Here is a 20,365-nt window from a genome sequence, read left to right as displayed (position 1 = left end):
AATAATAACTGGAGAGTATTATGTGTTGTTATTTCATTGGCTGAGCGAATAAATCAAGAAAAAACATCCTCATTTGAAAAAGAAAAAGATCCTTTTCCATCAAGACAATGCACAGGTGTACACCTGCGCAGTTTCGATTGCCAAAATTATGGAATTAAAGTTTGAATTATTACAACCACCACATTCACCAGATTTGGCCCCCAGTGATTTTTTTTATTTCCAAACTTGAAAAATGGTTCGGCGGGCAACGGTTCAAGTCAAACGAGGAGGTCCCCAAACAGATTCTTATTTTGAGGACCATCTGAAATCCTACTTTTGGACAGCTTAAAAAGTTGGAGAAATAATTGGAAGAGTGTATAGAGTTAAATGAAGATTATGATGAAAAATAAAAAAAATCTACACAAAATAATTTGTTTTTCTACCTTTTTCTAAGGACTTATTGAACGACCCTCGTAAAAATTAAACCCAAAAAAGACAGTTAATAGTCAAACAAAAAAAAGCAAGGGAAACAAATTAAATAGTTTTTTCCTATATCGGCATATATGATATAATGTATAACAAAACACAAATAATTTAAATAACTTATAATAAATAAAAAATATGTAATTACTGAATTACTATATAGTAATTAAATAATAATTATTTATAGTAAAATTATTTTTTGGGAGATTTAATAAGTTTACAGCTTTATAATTTTTTTTTGGCCAAATAAATTTTAAGGCTTTTAAGAGGGTAATGACACACCTGATAATATAATAAATTTAAGAGGGTAATGACACACCTGATAATATAATAAATTTAATAACAAAACTTATAAACATAATCTATATTATAATTTAATTAATTATATCTATGACTATTACTTGCATCAATTTCTATGAGAACTACTAGATTTTGAAAAAGACTACTTGCATATATAAGTAGTATGTAGTTTGTATTTAAAATTATACATTATTTACAGCAAATTACCAAACAAATAATATCAGGGGTACAAAAAAGAATATTGGTGTTTTAATTTGTTATTATCTCTGAGGTGTACAGAATTGTTGATTTAAGGCTACAATCAAAGAGCAAAAAGAACAGATTAGTAGCATGCACAGTTGTAGATTGATTCCTTATCTTACTGCTAGGTAGCAACAATAGCAAAGGTGGCGATTCCTGAATAGAAAGCCTTCTGTGTTTTCCAGTTTGCTAAATGTGATCTGAAACCACAGTTCAACATGCATTTCCTAGAAAGTTTAATTATGATCCCCCAACTGACAGAGACATTCATCAATGGTATAATAATTCTGAAACGAAAAGATGTCTGTGTAAAAGAAACAGTATGAGATGACCGAACTAGCCCACTCCAAATGATAAGTCAGCCAAAAAGCAGTATCGAATTTTTTAAGGAAATGCTAGCATATACATCCATACTGTTTAGAGCTTTTATAGGCTTTAAAGCCTACAGATTACACTGTGCATACCGACTTCACGATTAAAATTTGCAGCTTGGAGATGTAAGACTTTCTTGACTGTATTGAGTTTGGCGATGAGTCACCGTTTCATCTTAATGGAAAAGTTAACAAACATAATATCCATATCTGGACTCCGAAAATTCTCATGAACTCTTACTATGTGAAAGAGACCTTTCGAAAATTAAATGTTTTCTGTGCAATATCCTGACAGCAAGATTGTGGGCCGTTCTTTTGAAAAAAGCCTAACAGGAGTTGATTACTTGGATATGCTGTGTATATGGTTCTTTCCTCAAATGAAAGATGGATCACAAAATTTTATTTGGCCAACAAGATGGTGCAACTCCTCACTGGTATAACTCTGTACAGGATCGGTTGAATGACATTTTCCCCAAGTGCTGGATTGGTCAGCATGAACCTGATGACAAAGCTTGTTTCTGGTGGCTTCCAGGGACACTCATCTGAACCTGTGAATGCGCCTCTGTTACCAACTGATCTATCCAATTTGAGGCACAGGATTAAAGCAGCTGTCATTTCCATTACTGTAGATGTGTTGTTTAACTATAGGACAAACTTTCCAATCAGTTGGATGAGTGTCATGTGATGAAAGGTGCTCACATTGAACATTTGTGGGGTAAAAGTATAAGTTACTAACTAATACATGTCATTCATGATTACTGTAGATTAAAGTTAAGAGAAATTAAATTGCTTTAAAATCCTGATATTCTTTTTTATATACTCTGTACTTTGATTATACAAAAAATTCAATATTATTACAAATAAACTTTGCTAAAATAAGAAATCTGCAATATTTATTATCTAAAATAATTAATTAATCGTTTATCAAACTTCTAACATTTTCCACCTGAAACCAAAAAGAAACAGTAAAGTAAGGATCAAAAGAACCCAACTCTTTTGTACTGTATTAGTAATATTTATGAATTATATATTTTAATTTTATTTAACAAGCACAACTTTCATTTTTAACACAGCTGAAGTCATTGACAAGGCAATTCATCAATCATGCGCACAACATATCTATATTAGGATTTAAGGCATAAAGTAAAATATAACAAAACAAAATTAAATCCCAGGCAATGAAAGATCAGTGATTTGGACTCTTAATGCCAGCATGAGAGAAGTAAAGTTTTACACATACAGCCAGTTTTTCTTAGCTGACAATATACCAATAGTTTTACCTTTAGCAAATGGCAAAGGCATAAACAAGTTATAAATAAAAATCATGATTTAGTAAGTACCTAAATTAAAAGAAATATCATTAGACACTACATTTGATAAATTAGATGTTACTTTTGTTAATGGCACTTTTCTTATAGTTAGGAAATCCATTTTAAAACTCAGTCAAATATTTATCTGATCAGTACTGTGTTGATTTGTTAATTATGTCGTTTTTGTCAAATCTAGTGAATTTGTAAATTTAATATGATCTGAAGGTGTTGAATTCATGACTACAAAAAAAAACTTCATTTTATTCATGTTGCATGTTGAGATTAATAATACTTTTTAACTTTAAAGAAGTATCAAGTCTTCATGAGAAGATTTGTGAAGATTAATACTCATGTTACAGATACTGTTGTATCTGTGTATAAATATCTATTAATTTTTTAGGCATTGCAGTTGTCACAATTTAATTTGTTTTACTCTTGGGTTACAATGATTATGAGTAGGTAATTTTATATTCTCAAATGAGCTGATTTGGAAGTTGAGAATTCCAGCATTAAAGTCCTAGTAAAGGCAGTTACTTTTATACAGATTTGAATACTAAATCATGGATACTGGGTTGTTCTTTGGTAGTTAAGTTTCAATTAAACACACATCTCAGGAATGATCGAAATGAGACTGTACAAGGCTACATTTCCTGGAGGCTAAACAGGAAAAAAAAGTTGTGTAATCTTATATAAATTCTGTTTTTTTTTAAAATAAAACTAAAACTTTTTCCTGAAACCACCATAATAGCAAAGCATTCATTGATAAACAATTTAACCAAGGAGTAAACAAACTGTGTTATAGTGAATAACCTTTGAATAACCTAACATCAGAATAACCTTTGCATATCACATCATACAAATGGGAAAACTATAAAGATATTACTACAAGATGCAAATTTTACATCTATGCATTTTACAAAAAGTATGTACTGAATGCATGTTACAAATACAATAATTCAAACTCAGTTCAACAAAAATAACATACTAAACAAAAACACTATTAAACCACATATTAAATGGATTTTCTAATTGCAAAATCAATAAGAAAGGGATAGAAAAAAATATTGTGTGACTATATATTCTGGCATTTGGATGATATATAATTTTTATTATTTTATAAAATAATATTTCCAATCTCCCTCTGCCTCAATCATATGCTTCAGAATTTTTATAAACATTATGTAAATATCAATATTGAAGATTTATATCTAACACTGAACTTTCATTTCCTATATACTGTTAAAGAATTAAATACTTACAAATTCGTTATAAGTTTGCATCCGGTAATATTTTTGATTTCTATCATATATATCTTTAACTTGTTTTGTCATGACAATAATGAAAAAAAGAATACCAGCAACAAGAGTCAACGGGGGAGTACTAAGGCATCTTCGTGAACAAAGCATCATTTAAATTTACCAACATCACGGACTACTGACCGCCTCCACTAAATTCCAACCAAAAATTCATTATGATATAAAACATCTGAAATAAATAAAATAAATAATTTAATTATACAAATACATAACATGTTCTCCTAACATCAGTACGTTGTATTTAACAAATGTGCTAATACACACTTGAGCTGATAAAAGGTAATATTTAAGATTAAAAAAGTATTGGAAAAACTGCTGATTAATAAGATGGAAGTGCAATTAAACATCTTTTCCAGTGTTACATGTAATTGTGTAGCAAACAGGTCATTCAAAATTAAATGAATAAATTTTCAGGAATTGTTAAATCACCATTTTTAATTTCATTAAATTTGTTTACCAACCACTTAGTCATAAACATTATTATATGATAAATGAATTATTCCTGGAAAATAGGCAATTTTCCTAACTTAATCAAAATAATCCCCCGTTCGGATCTCCGGGTGGGGACTACTACGGAAGGGGTCACCAGAAAATTAAAAAACAACATTCTATGAGTCGGAGTGTGGAATGTTAGAAGCTTAAAAAAGGTTGGTAGGCTAGAAAATTTAAAAAGGGAAATGGATAGGATAAATGTGGATGTAGTAGGAATTAGTGAGGTTCGGTGGGAAGAGGAAGTCAACTTTTGGTCAGGTGATTTTAGAGTAATTAACTCAGCTTCAAATAATAGGCAGGCAAAAGTAGATTTCATAATGAACAAGAAGATAGGGAAGAGAGTAGAGTATTTCAAAATGCATAGCGATAGAATCATTGTAATAAGGATAAAATCAAAACCTAAACCGACAACGATTGTTAACGTCTATATGCCTACAAGCGCCCATGATGATGATGAGGTAGAGTGTATATACGAAGAGATTGATGAAGCAATTAAACACGTAAAAGGAGATGAAAATTTAATAATAGTTAGAGATTGGAATGCAAGCATTGGAAAAGGCAAGGAAGGAAATATAGTGGGTGAATACGAGCTGGGCAAAAGGAATGAAAGAGGGGACCTCTTGCACGAAGTATAATTTAGTAATTGCCAACACCCAATTTAAAAATCATAATAGAAGAATATACACTTGGAAAAAGCCAGGCGATGCAGCAAGGTATCAGATAGATTATATCATGGTTAAGCAAAGATTTAGAAATAAACTCGTTGACTGCAAAACTTACCCTGGAGCAGACATTGATAGCGACCATAATTTGGTGATAATGAAATGTAGATTGTGATTTAAAAACCTGAAGAAAAGGTGTCAGATGAATCGGTGGAATTTAGAGAAGCTTAAGGAAGAGGAGGTAAAGAAGATTTTTGAGGGGGACATCGCAAGAGGTCTGAGTAAAAAAGATAAGGTAGAAAATGTAGAAGAATGGGAGAATGTTAAAAAGGAAATTCTTAAATCAGCAGAAGCAAACTTAGGCGGAATAGAGAGAACTGGTAGAAAACCTTGGGTTTCAGACAATATATTGCAGCTGATGGATGAATGTAGAAAATATAAGAATGCTAGTGATGAAGAAAGTAAAAGGAACTATCGGCAATTAAGAAATGCTATAAACAGGAAGTGCAAACTGGCGAAAGAAGAGTGGATTAAAGAAAAGTGTTCAGAAGTAGAAAGAGAAATGAACATTGGTAAAATAGACTGAGCATACAGGAAAGTTAAGGAAAATTTTGGGGTACATAAATTAAAATCTAATAATGTGTTAAACAAAGATGGTACACCAATATATAATACGAAAGGTAAAGTCGATAGATGGGTGGAATATATTGAAGAGTTATACGGAGGAAATGAATTAGAAAATGGTGTTATAGAGGAAAAAGAGGAAGTTGAGGAGGATGAAATGGGAGAAACAATACTGAGATCTGAATTTAAGAGAGCATTAAAAGATTTAAATGGCAGAAAGGCTCCTGGAATAGACGGAATACCTGTAGAATTACTGTGCAGTGCAGGTGAGGAAGCGATTGATAGATTATACAAACTGGTGTGTAATATTTATGAAAAAGGGAAATTTCCGTCAGACTTCAAAAAAATTGTTATGGTCATGATACCAAAGAAAGCAGGGGCAGATTAGTTTAACTAGTCATGCAGCAAAAATCTTAACTAGAATTCTATACAGAAGAATTGAGAGGAGAGTGGAAGAAGTGTTAGGAGAAGACCAATTTGGTTTCAGGAAAAGTATAGGGACAAGGGAAGCAATTTTAGGCCTCAGATTAATAGTAGAAGGAAGATTAAAGAAAAACAAACCAACATAATTGGTGTTTATAGACCTAGAAAAGGCATTCGATAACGTAGACTGGAATAAAATGTTCAGCATTTTAAAAAAATTAGGGTTCAAATACAGAGATAGAAGAACAATTGCTAACATGTACAGGAACCAAACAGCAACAGTAACAATTGAAGAACATAAGAAATTAAGTTAATTAAATTATAATTATATTTTTAAACAAACTTAAAAGATTTACAACTGATAGGAAGTTAAAAAAGAGTTTCTTAAAAATAATTTAAGCTATTCTGTATTTTGTTATCATTGTCTTTGTACCCTCCAAAATGATGCTTTTCTAAAACTATCCAATTTGGCAGAAATTTTTTTTACAAACATTGTATTATTTACAGTCAGAAATATAATTTATATAGTATAATTAAAACCATGAAATAAAAATTGTCAAATAAAAATATGTCAGCAATGACTCACCTTCCTACCACATCATTAATAAATTTTAAATAAAATACAAAATTTTAAACAAAATCAAAACTTAAATCTGATAGCGTTACATAAAAGAATTAAATGGAGATTTCGCATAATTACTCTGGCAAGGTTTCAAATTGTTCAGAATGTCTTTGAACATACTGAGAATAAAAAAAATAATAATTTAAATCATGTGAATAATGAAGTAAAGAAAATGCAAGATATACATACAGCTACGAAAGTCATTTCATGAGCGAATTAAAATTAATCGATTCTTATTAATAATAGCTATACCATCACTCTTCATAGATTTAATAATCAAAATATGATAGTAGCGTTTAAAAATAACCTAGAGATGTAGCAATTTAACAATTCTAAAAGTTAACATTTATTGCATGTTAATCAGTTGTACAGGAATTAAAAAATAGCTTTTCGAGAAATCTGTCACTAAAAAATAGTCAATATTAAGATTAGAAACGACATAAATACCAATCATAAAAAACATACGCAATATCATAATCACAGTAGCATATAACACTGCGCCATTCTTCCTTGTTAACATACAGCTGACAATTAACAATCAGCTGATTGAACTGTCTACCTAGCGTAGCTTACAATAGCATAAAATACAGTTTTAAACGTTCATAAACTCACATGTCTAAGTTTTTGAATATTTCAGTTTGCGTGGAGATTTACATTTATAATATTTGGTATGTAAGCATATTCTAGTTTATACAGCTATATAAGGTGTTAAATTTCTCTAATTCATAGTTGTTAAGATTGAACGGTTTTAATATTTACTAATTACATTAATAATAATAATTAATATTTAACATACTTTTAATTAAGAATTTTATTTTTGTATCCCGTCCCGTTTCGCTGTGGTTTCTTATGTTAACACCATATTTATTATATTTTGTTACGTTAACATAATAAACATAACCTATAATTTTTAGCTGTTAACGCCCATGAATCCTTTTGTTAGCAAAGAATAAAAATTCATACTAACAATTTTTAATTCTTCATACTTAAGAATTTTAAATTTATATCTGGTTAATATATCTAATTAAAATATTTCAAGCTGCACTCAATAAAAATTCTGAAGTTTTGCTCTCGGAATTTTTTGATTTCTCTTCCTTGTGACAAATATTTTAATGCAAGTTTATATCAATAGATTTTATTCACAACAACAGTACAAATAGGTTTATTGATTATTTATTAATTCAAATGGGGGAGTATAATTTTTGAGAAGAGACAGATACTATAACAATTTTTATTTTGCAATCTTTGTTAAGCATTTGATTTGATTCCAGGAATATGTTCAAATATGAACCAGTTATCAAAAAAGTCTAATAAGACTTTACTGAACTGTTATTTGTATTACTGCTCTCTTCAATATTAATCCATTTCTAAGAAAGTTATTATTTCTATCTTTTATTTAACAAAGATTATTGCATTATTTAAAATTTCCCTTAATACAAATAACTATTATTTGGTGGCCAATAAAACCAGTACTTACAAATTCTGTTAATCATAATTTATATTCTTATATGATGGTTCTTTTTCATTATCTCTTATAATTTAATAAGTTACATATTTTTCTAATTTAAAATTTAATCTTCAGGTGGTGCAAATGAGTTTGTTATGGTTTTAATAAATCTCTAATGGGGACCTACATATACTCAGTTAATACAATATATATTTATCTTGTGTTTTGACGGTTATATAGCATTTTATTTTAAATTAAAAATTAGTTTTTTGCCATTTTGGGGACCTAAATTAGATTTATGAAATTTAAATATATTTTATGCATTTTATTAAACCTTACAATAGTACGTTTAAACAGCTTGATAGATTACACTGTTATTGCATGATGATTATTACAATATTTTAATTTTGGTTGCCATTTTGAAGTGAACCCAACAGTCAGTCACAGCCTATTTGTATATCCTATTTTGTTATCCTCTAACAATGTTAATCCAAATCTGAAATCAAAACCCGAGGTAAGAAGTTTTCACACATATATCGTATTCAACTGTTTATGATTTATTGAAAATTGATAGTATTTAGCACATCTGTTCTGTGGAGAGGATACATACAGAACATGAATATAAAAGTACACTGCTTTGTGCCACTACGTTAGCTTATACTGATTTGGTAAAATTGTTCTCTGTATGATGAATCATTCCATTATTCTGTACAGAATTTGTATAAATTAAAATTTATAGAAAATTTTGTTTGAACAGTATACAGAAAGTATTGTGTGTCTGAATAGGATAATTATGAGCATATGTTTCAAGTATTTGTACACATTTTTGTATGTAGACCTGGTTAGATTAACCTAAATTTACACATGAACCAAACTGTTAATTGATTTTTCAGTATTAAAATTAATTATTATATAATATAATTAACTCTAAAAAAGTAGAAAGAACCCAAAAATAATGAAAGTAATATAAGAGGTTGACTGTTTATGATAAAGCTGTAACTAAATTTAATTGTACAGGCACCTTTGTATTAGTAGCAGGTTAAATAATTGCAGAAATTTTCATAAACTCTGCACCATTATTTTGAAGTTCATGCCATTATGTGTAAACTGAAACAATTTAAAAAATGTTTATAATATTTCTCATATAGTTTTACTTTCTTTAAATAGTAAGTTTGTTTTACATAACCTTGAATGACGATCAAATGTAGTTTGATAATACCTATTTTACAAAGCAATTAAATCACAAAAATGAACATAACTTTCTGTTAAAATTTGAGCAGTTCTTTTCTAGATAGGATAATTGCCTTGCAATGGGGAAAAAGGGTAGGTAACTGTTCTTTCTCAAAAAAAAAATTTAAGTGGTTTGGGTTGTTTCTTCTTTTTTAGCTTCTTGCTTCTTCTCTTCTTCTTGATGTAAGTTGTGTTCTGTTATGTTTCTGACAATCTCATTATTCTTAAATTTGTTAAAAATTACCTCATCTCTATACTAATTATAGTTTTTCAAGATCATTTTCTGTTAATATTCAAAACTTTAATTATTTAATACTATTCAATTTTGTCGTATTTGAATTGAATTCATAAGTAAATATCTGGATTTTAGATTTTTATGTAGTATGCATAAAATGTATTATTCTATATTGAAAGAAATGTCAGTATAATTGATTTCTCATTGATAGAAAGAAATTTCTCAGTAGATAGTTTACTTGATGAGTTAAGTTCATTTATTACATGATTTTTCCCCATAATATTGCAGACATTTATATGAATATCATTTTTCTTTTTTGTTTATTTATTTATTTTTTTGTGATGCTGCTCTGATAAAGGTTTTTTATATCAATGTATGCTATAGCTCCAAGTGATGTATTAACCATAATTATTACATTTGTGGCATCTGAGATACATGAAAGTTATGTATCTTTTTTAATTGGTTTTTAGGTATTCACTAAGATCTCTTCTACTTCTAATTTTTATTTTTATAATTATCATCATATTTTGTGATTTTTTTTTTTAAGTTTGATTTATTTTACTTTTTAATCATGTACATTATGTATTTGTACATACAGTGCATCATTTTACAATGAATATAATTTTTGTAGGTCCATAGGTTGTTGGATTTATGTAATTTATGTTATTTAATGTTGGTTTTTACAATAATAATAAACAAAATAATAAAGTTTAAAGACATACTGCTGCTGCAGGAATGCAGTGGAATTGTTTTCAGTGGTAAGTGATCTAATCATTATTTTTTATCTTGATAGATGATGAATTTACATTACAATTGATTTGAATGTTATTTTCTGTCTATCCTAGCATTTCTCTTAACATTTGTAGTTGACGTGTGTCCGAAGTATCTCCATTCTCAAAACTACTTTTACCATTCAAGATTTTTATGTAATCTGTGGAATGCTAAAAGTAGTTTTGAGAATGGAGGTATTCTGAAATGGGGTCAACTACAAATGTTAGTGACAATACTAGGAAAGGTAAAAAATAACTCAAATCAGTATGATAATCCTAGCAAAAATATAAAATATTGTAAAAAGAAAGTTTACACATTACAATTATATAATATAAACAATAGATTAAATATTAAAAAATAAATGTAATATATTGATCTTATGTATCTGTAGACGGAGATGGCTGCTGGAGAAACAAGAGATGAAGAAGGTTGGGAAATTGCTCGAAGAGGTATTCAGATGGTGTTAAACAATCACTATGCCGAAGCTCAGGAATTATTTCGTGACCATGAGGAATCAATTCAGTTAGCAGCTGGTCATTGTTTTGTCGTTTTTATGGTATGTATATTGTAATTAGACTACCTTTATAATGATTTCAAATAATTTGTTGGTTAAAATTTGTGTCATATATTCTAGTACTGATAATTTTAAGGATATGGCCGCACTACAACATCTTGTTTGAAAACTACAATATATGCTTGATGTGCTAAAAAGGGTCACAGTGATACTTACTATCAGGAGAAAGAAAAATGTGCCAACTATGGTAGATCACACTTAGCACTCATAAGATTGCCAACATTTAAAAAAGAGAAGGTGATTCTTAAAATTTATACCATGCAGAAACTCTTTTCCATCTATACAAAGAGAATATAAAAAGACCCTGAACTCCCAAAATCTGACTGAACCAGACGTCTCTTCTGCCACCACTACATCAAGGCAAGCCCTTGGAAATGCAGGTCAAACATGCAGATCCTACAGTTAGTTAAAACAGCTTGTTCAGATGTTATCTGATCAGTTGGTTCCTTTGCTCACAACCGCTGTTTCCATGCTAACTAAAAGTTCAGTCAAGAAGAAGGGTATTTTTGCTAGAGAGACAGACAGTGGTTTACTGAAAAACACTTCAGTTAGTGCACCACCAAATGAAATATGGCAGCAAACTACCAACATCCCTATGAACGAATTTATTAAAAATATAATCACTTGGTAAGATATATCTGGCTTTCCAGCCTTCCCCACCACCATCTCTAGGCCCTCTTTGAGGATATGGAAGCCGATGAAATGCTTTGCTAAAAGCACCAAAAATAATTAACACCAAAAAAAAAACCAGATAGTATTTGACAAATAATCTGCACGCAGAGTTTTTTTTTGTATAATAAAAAAAGAATACTTTTTATGGATATGAAGATTGTTATATATCATAGACTTCATCAACACCTATATTGCATATAGATGTTGATGTATATAGGTTGCTATATTTTTTTATTTGTAAAAGGCGTAAAGCATGGCTTGGAGGAGGAGAATCCTAAATAAATTGCATGAATGGAGTATACCAGGAAATTTCCTTGCATTTATCAGGGGATTTCTAAGTAATTATAATTATAATAAGTAGTTATAATTTTCTAAGTAATTATAATATAGTTATAGTATTACATAATAGTATAGTTATAACAAACTGTGCGCGGAAACCTGTTATGTGTTCTTTTTTCATAGATGATTTTTCAGTTTACATTCCTTGTAGAACATCAGCCACTGCTGAGAGGCTGCTTGAAAACACAATAATCTGTTTACAATGATGGTGTAAAATGACTGGATTCACATTTTCTCCAGAGAAAATGAAATGCATTTGATTTTCTCAGTTGAGGGAACATATTGATCCTCAACTGTTGTTACATGATAAACCAGTTGAACCATGCATGTGGGTTAGATTTTTTGGATTGTGGTTTGACCCACGACAAATGTGAATAATACATTTAAAGGTACTGAAAGTAAAATGTCTACAAATGCTAGAATGTTGAGAGCTCTATCTAATACTCTTTTAGGAGTTGATAGAGTATGCATGTTACACCTCTATCAAGCTCTGGTCCATTCACGCATAGACTATGGCTGCATGACTTATTCGTCCACACGACTACCTTTCTAAAGATGCTCGATGCAATCCATCATTCATTTATCTGTCTTGAAACAGGTGCGTTTCACTCAAGCCTCATGGTAAGTCTGCTAGTGAATAGTGGTGAGCCATCTCTTTGAATAGACGAAACCAAGTGATCTGCTACTATGTAGCTTCAATTAAAGCGCAACATAATCATCCTAACTTTGATGCAGTATTTTCCAACTTGCATATTACTCAATATGAGAAACAACCATAATCTATTCCTGTGCTAGCCATATTGTAAATAGCATGAATCTCGATGCTGTAGTTTATATAGATGGCTCTAGACACGATAATTCTGTTGGTTGTGCTTACATTTTTGGCCTTCCCAACAGCCAGTGTTTTCAGCTGTATGTAATTAACTGCCTTAAATATATATACATAACCCAACATTCCAGCACCTTGTCTGTTGAGATTCCTGAGTGCTTGCAGGCGGTTAGTGACATGTAATGCAGACACCCTAATGCTTGTGATATATAGTCTATCTCTGAAATGACTCGATGTAACACAATTGTGAGCTTCTGCTGGATCCCTAGTCATATTGGAATTTCAGGCAATGAGCGTGCTGATTGTGCGGCAAAAGGCCTGTTTGCAGCCACCTTTCACTAATCATGTTGTTTCAAATGATCATGTCTGTTTTCTGAAAATAGTGATTTGTGATGAGTGGCAAAGTAAATGGAATTTTACCATCAACAATAAACTTTATCCACTTAGAACACTGTGTCACCATGGAGCTCCTTGTGCAAGAATAACTCTTGAGAGAAAGTTATTACTTCCCATTTGCAAATTGGGCACACTAAACTTACAGATACCTATAAATCAGACTGATGCACCCGTCTGTGCTCGCTGCGACTGCTAACTAACAGTACACCACATCCTTGGGGACTGTGTCTGTTATGCAGCATTGTGTTGGAAGTTTAAACTAGGGGCTAACATTAGATATATCTTAGACAACAATGTATTTTAATTAATTTTTAATATTTATTTGTTTACTATATAAATATCATGTTATGGTGCTGATGACAACACTTCGTTGTGCACACAAGAAAAAAAATATGGTATCTATTTTCATTTAAAGCTTTTGGAACTCTTCAGAAAATTACTTGCTGGAGGTTGTTATCTCATCAAGATAAAATGAAAAAACAAACACACTTATAAACACATTTAACAACACATAAAACCACAGACAGACATATGGTGCGTGTACACAGTCATCCACATAAACTGACTGAAGAACTCATGCAGTACATCCACCATTTTTTTCTTAGACAATGGTGTGCACACATTGTATTTATGCATCATTTTGTGTTGATTGTATTATGACTTTGTGTTTTTATGTCTGTGTCTGTTTTTTCTTTTTATTTTGATGTGATGACAAACTCCAGTGAGTGATTTTCTGGAAATGAAGTAGAGTTCTAAAACATGTTAAAAGTAAGTAGATACCACATAGAAAGTTCACATTGATGGATATAATTAATTAAATTAATTATCAGTTGTGACCTGGATATATTAAGATAAATTAAATATGAAAATGTTGGATAAATATATAAATGAAGTCCAGCTGTTCATATAAAGAAATTTAGATTAATAATTAATTGATAACGAAGCATATTTAAATCCATCTAGGGTACATGTAGGTTTTCTTTGTTTTACTTGATATGGCAGTAAAGTTTGCAGACTAATATTATAAAAATCATTTATTGAAAAAACTAATATAATTACACATTGCATTTACTCTTTTACCACTGGAAGCACCTCTGATGCTGGCTCATTAATACCCTTCAGAGTCTGATAATGATGCCCTTTCAATTTTTGGAAATAAAAAAAGGTTACAAGGGACTAAATCTGGTGAGTGGGGGGTAGGTTGTTCAAGGAACATGGTGGCTGTTTGATTAAAAACTGCTTGACAATGATAACTATATGTTGCATCCACAACTGGTCTTGTCATAAATCAGGTTTCTTTCTGTGAACTTTTTTACATAAGCATTTTATTACTTACAGGTAGTAAGCCGAATTAACTGTCTGATCCTGGGGAACCCATTCTTGGAGCACAATACCATGCGAATCTAAAACGTAATCAGCATTGCCTTGATTTTTGTTTTTGACATCCTGGCTTTTTTTCATCTGTGGCTCATCTGGTTTTTCCCATTCCATGCTTAGCTTCTACCTCTCTGGGTCATAAATCCAAGTTTTTCTCCCATAACATGTTTTGAAGGATGAATGCATTCTCCAATCTTGACAAATACTCAAATGATTTTGTTTTTGTTCACCTGACAAATTTTCTGGAACAATCTTCGCACAATGCTTTGACATCCCCAACTCTTGTGCAAGGATGATAAGGTGCACAGTTTCTAGGTTGATTCTGGAGACCTCAGCAACATCTCTGACTGTGAGGCAACAGTTTGAGTTGATGGCTTGTTCATTTTTCTGCATAGAATCATCATTTCAATCAGTAGAGGGGTGCCTCAGATGTTCATAGTTTTCTGAACTTTATTACCACACACTTAAAGAACAAACATTTTTAAACAAGATTGTCTCTGTAAACAGGATTCATCATTTCAAAAAATTTCAGAGTTTGTTTTCGCCTGCTTTCACCAGGAATTTAATTACAACGTGCTGCTCTTCAAAATCACAATTGATTTCAGTCATCACAATAGCAAAATACATGTACAGAAACACAATGTTGCTGAGAGAACTGAAAACAATTGCATGATTACATGAGTAGTACGGAAGTGGGAGTACAGCGCCAGAAGTACTCTTTTCTACCGCAAGGAGCGCTAGTGTTGTCCGCCATGTTGGAAATTCCATTTTTCCCCGGAGATTCCCTATTCCCTTAGCGGTATGTTTGAAATTCCGCAGGATGCCAAATTGGTAAATAACTTCGTTTTTTAAATTAATTCAAAGGTTGGTACCGCTGACGAGCAGCTGTTGTGTAGCGGTTGGTTTGAATTAAATAAATAAATAATATTTAAATTGAAAAAAAAACCTGGTCGGATAGGATTCGACCGTATCATGACGGGACGCGGCTGACTGACGTCTTAGACCGTTCGGGCTACAGCGGCTCCCTGGTGTGTTGAGTGAAAAATGTTGTATATAAGTTGCGCGGGAGAAATATTAAATCTCATGTGTGTGTAATAAAAAATTAGACGTACCTCGAGGACGTTCTCAGTCGTCGTGGCGTTTGCACTGGGAGGCGTCACCCGCCACTCCAGGACCCCGACCTGGCTCGTTCACCAGGAGACAGTGCTCGACTGAAAAATCGACCTACCGCCTGTCACGAACGTGACGGGCGGTAGAATGATCCTGGTCATCAAGGATGATCCTGGTCGTCGTTGCGTTTGCACCAGGAGGCGACAATCGCGAACATTTTTTTTAAGATTCCCACCATTCTGTCAACCAGTCCGACTGCGTACGTTGGACGCGCACCCTAATCCAATCTGTAAAAGAAAAAAAACCGTTACATTTTACGCGCGAAAGCTACCACGTCCAAATAAATGCATTTATGTGTTAAACACTCCTCACCATTCGCCGGTGTAATTCGACAAAAGATGTGAATCTGACGTTTGATTACACCGCAGGTCTTGGAACCATCATCCAATAATGCCAATCGACTAAATATTTCTAAAAAAAAATAGTCTTACATTAGTGTATGGGGGTTTAGAATGTTGTTGCATTTTCACGCTACCCAAGAGGTAGCAACCGTGGCACGTTGAGATTTTTTTAGAGTGAAATCTCTCCTTAGTAGGCCTACAAAACACTCGTACAAAAGTAAATGATTTAAAATATAACCTAAAAATTAATTTCGATACTATAAAAATTACTCGTATTCTGTATATAAAAATGTACGTAAAGAAAAAAGTAAATGGTTGGATTTCCACACCACCCAGGAGGTAACCGCGGTGCGTTAAGATTTTTTAACGAGTGATATCTCTCCCCAGTAGGCCTACAAAACACTCGTTAATCTAGCTTCAACCAAAAAACCATCTTCATGATACTTCTTTACAAGACCGCGATGTGATAAACATGAAACACAGATGATGGATAATGTTAAACTTGCACAAAACGTCCATCTGAAAAACCCGTTAACTTTTATTTATGTATGAGAAACACTTGCACGTTTACCAGTATCCATCATGTACGTTTGATGTTTATCACATCATGGTTTTGTAAAGAAGTAGCATGAAGAAGAATATGTTTCACATACGTAAACTGTGTTACAAGTAAAAAAAAAAAGAAATTTCTTACAGGTCAAAAAGTCACATCGAATCTAAATAATCATAATCAGCTGAATAAGTCAATTCTTCATATCTTTTAACAGGGACAGCTGAGCCATCATCTCTAAACTACCAACAAGGAGCCATGTATCTAAGAAACCGCCAGTCGTCGTCTCGTACTTGTGTTACAACGCTTTGTAAAGCAACTCCACTGGTGTCGGGCATAACCGTAATCGACGATAGTCAATCACCGATTCCACCGTCCCGTTCTCACTCATATAACGGGCAAACAGGACAGAAATGTACAAAGTCTGCCCCTGTGAAGAATGAAGTTCTTCACAGGGGCATTCTTCCAGATGAGTCCGCGGGAGGAGGACTCATCTGGACCGTATACAACCCGTTTTCTTCCCTCATCGTATAATACAGTACGGGTTGCACCAATTCATGTACCGGCGACGTATCGTATATCGCGGAATAAACTCATCGTTTCCTCGGATAGAGGCTGCCGCACGGCGTCCTTTAAGATTTCTAATCACGATATCGCTGCTAGGCGTATAGGACAAGTCTTTATTACATACGTTAGTGGTGGTGGTGGTGGTGGTGGTGAAGTAGCGGAATCTGTGACTACTTGAGACGGTGTCGACATTTCAATATACATATATAGACAACCGATACGAACAAAAGTAAAGTAAGAAATAAATAAAATTTTCACCGCAGCAGCAGTATAAAGGAAGGGGAAGTGCATGTGATAGTGCAACCGACATCCTGTCGTCTACCCGACGCACACAGGTTTATCGTTTGTTAACAGCGTAATATTTAATTAGCAAGCCCGCGCGCACGCATGCGTTTAATGTATCACACCCGTTTAAAAAACCTAAACCCCTAAACATCAGTAAACATCGTTTATGTAAGTAATACCTAATAAAATGAAAAAAACACCACAAATCTAATCCGCGCTACTCCGTTAACTACATACGAAAACAAAAGTTTGCTAAATATTCCTCACCATTTGCAACATAATGCGATAGTAGATAAATCTATTATCAGATCATGTCGCGGGCCTTGGAACCACTGCATATATAATAATTGTATAAACTATCATTTTAAATAAAACAATAGTCTTGCATTACTGTATATGGGGATTTAAAGGGTTTTTGTTTTGTTTATGTGTGTAATTTTGCGTTGTTTGGGTAATTTTCGTGTGTTGTAGTCCTTAAAAGGACTTATTTAAACATCGTACAAATTAAACAATTCGAATCGATGGACGGGTTTTCTTCGTCTTCTTTTCGTTTCGTATTCTTGTATAGAATAAAATAAAGAGAAGCGATATGACGTCCTCTCATATATCGATTGGTTTTAACGTAATCGATTTCTGAATTTTCGTTTGTGTCGTATGTCACCAACAGCGGTTAGGTATCATCAACACCGTTGTTAGAACAATCTACCTCATCGCGTGTCCTGTCCTGTCCATTCACTACATACACGTTTACAGAGAGTACGTTATTTTTTCGATGAGACGTATTGAGATCTTTTAACACTGTCGCGTCCAAGTTCATATTCGACAAATGATTTAATTTGAACGCCTTTACGTTACCGTCGTTACCGTAGAACCCAGAAAACAGTATCTCTGCTGTCGATAAGAGCGATAACCTTTTCACCGCATTCAAATTCGCAATAATATGTTCGTACATATTCGAAATCATCATTGAAAACCAACTTTACGACCAGGTTATCACTGTTTTTATCGAAATCGTGTTCAGATAAATCGACAATATATACAAAACTGTGTTATAATTTAAAACACAGGCGTCAGACGTTGGTCACCGACACGCACGCGTACATTTTCTTCATTAAATCGATTCATGAATAAATTACTTCACTCGGTTACAGTATATTTATAAGCTCCTTCCCACCACCACAACTGCCATCCAATCAGAACGCCACAGTCATAACCGGTCTCCGACTCTATTATTTATTATCGACAGCATACGAATAAGACACCCGCGAGAAGTTTTGTTTAAAAAAAACAACGAAGTACTAATTCCGATTTTGTTAAACACACTCCTCACCATTTGTAGCACAATTGATAGTGGATAAATCCAATATCATATCGTGTCACGGGCCTTGGAACTACTGCATTCAATAAATGTAATAAATATTGTTTTTTTAAACAATAGTTACAATATTGTATGGGGGTTTAAAGTGTTTTTTGTTTTGTGCGAGTGTAATTTGTTGTTGTCATGAAAAGGACAGTTTAAATAGCTACCAGTCGTCAATCACCGTTACTGAAATGTTACATCAAACGTCTTTCTATGCATCCTTTAAAAATCAGTTTTACCTTCATGGATACCATTTCATTGAAGTCCTCTTCATTTAGTGTATCGCCGAACCGTCTTGGTAAATACCCATTAAATGCTGTCTTCTCCTCACCATCTTGTAATCGGCAGACGATGCTCTTACCGTATCTAGTGGTGATTTTCTGTATCCGCAAAATTTCATACGGTTTATTAACCGTAAATTCACCAACGGTTCTGGTTTCAAAATTGGTAGCGAGAAGTTTCTTGTTCACCTGATTAATAAAACCTTCTGTTACCGTCAGTCATGTTGTTGCTTATGAAAGAGTACGCGATAGAATGATGCTAGTACGGTTACGGACGGTTATTTATACCCACTCACATCTGGTCGACAACGAACATCCGGTAATGCGACAATCGATAAATAATATTTCTTTTCAACCGCAAACAAACTTGTTTCGAAAGTTAATTTCATCGAACGGTTTTTTTTCAACGGCCAATTCATCGTTGGTAAATCAATTTCTATACGACTTTGGTAATAAGGTTTGAAAGGCACCCAGTTCATCCGCTTCGCTGTCGTACAATATTACGCAAATACGGAACACCATATTAAGTAAATATTTTTCTCATTTCCAACATTACATAGCTCGCTCACACCGATATCAAGATCGGTCAACCTCTTGAACAGTATCTTTAGAAAATAATGTTCATCGTTGAAAATGTTAATAAATGCTATGACGACCATCTTCGCACTCGCAGCGCTCACACTCGAATGATTGTGTGTATGATTTGCCACCACCTTCGTACCCCCACCACCATCGGCAATCTGTAAAATAACCGGTGGAGTTGTTAACATCGATAACGGTACATGCGAACGGATTTTCTCATAACACTTCGTATTTATTTGTACGTACTAACGCATACAGTCTTTTCACGTTTTCAATAATCAATTCGCACGAACACAAGTATTCTGGTAGTCCACGTCCGCAGTAGTCGAACTTTTTACAGTTGATGGCATGTGTTTCATCATCACAGTGAACAGAGTGGGTGACAAGCATCATAAAACAATATTTACAAATATAAGACGCAATAAACCTCAATTCGTTAGCCGAATCGGTAAAAGACCTCTCCACCATCACTATAATTAATATGTCTACACCAACCGTCTACAGTATCAATTTTTAAACTGTCTAAATATTGTAATC

General features: G+C 32.7%; 1 protein-coding gene across 1 annotated transcript in view; it reads left to right on the top strand.

Annotated features, from left to right (window-relative positions):
- The first annotated feature begins 7,354 nt into the window (after positions 1–7,354).
- LOC142329819 (tetratricopeptide repeat protein 39C-like) overlaps positions 7,355–20,365 on the top strand; it is a 68,395-nt gene continuing 55,384 nt past the window's right edge. Inside the window, exons 1-2 of the mRNA XM_075374672.1 lie at positions 7,355–7,490; positions 10,897–11,061. Of these exons, the coding sequence (XP_075230787.1) occupies positions 10,903–11,061 (159 nt within the window). The 5' untranslated portion in view covers positions 7,355–7,490; positions 10,897–10,902. The remainder of the gene's footprint in view (positions 7,491–10,896; positions 11,062–20,365) is intronic.

The sequence above is a fragment of the Lycorma delicatula genome, chromosome 9 (assembly GCF_047948215.1).
Source record: "Lycorma delicatula isolate Av1 chromosome 9, ASM4794821v1, whole genome shotgun sequence".
Classification (NCBI taxonomy): domain Eukaryota; kingdom Metazoa; phylum Arthropoda; class Insecta; order Hemiptera; family Fulgoridae; genus Lycorma; species Lycorma delicatula.
The sequence above is the reverse complement of the archived record's forward strand: the minus strand, read 5'-3'. Positions and strand labels throughout refer to the sequence as shown.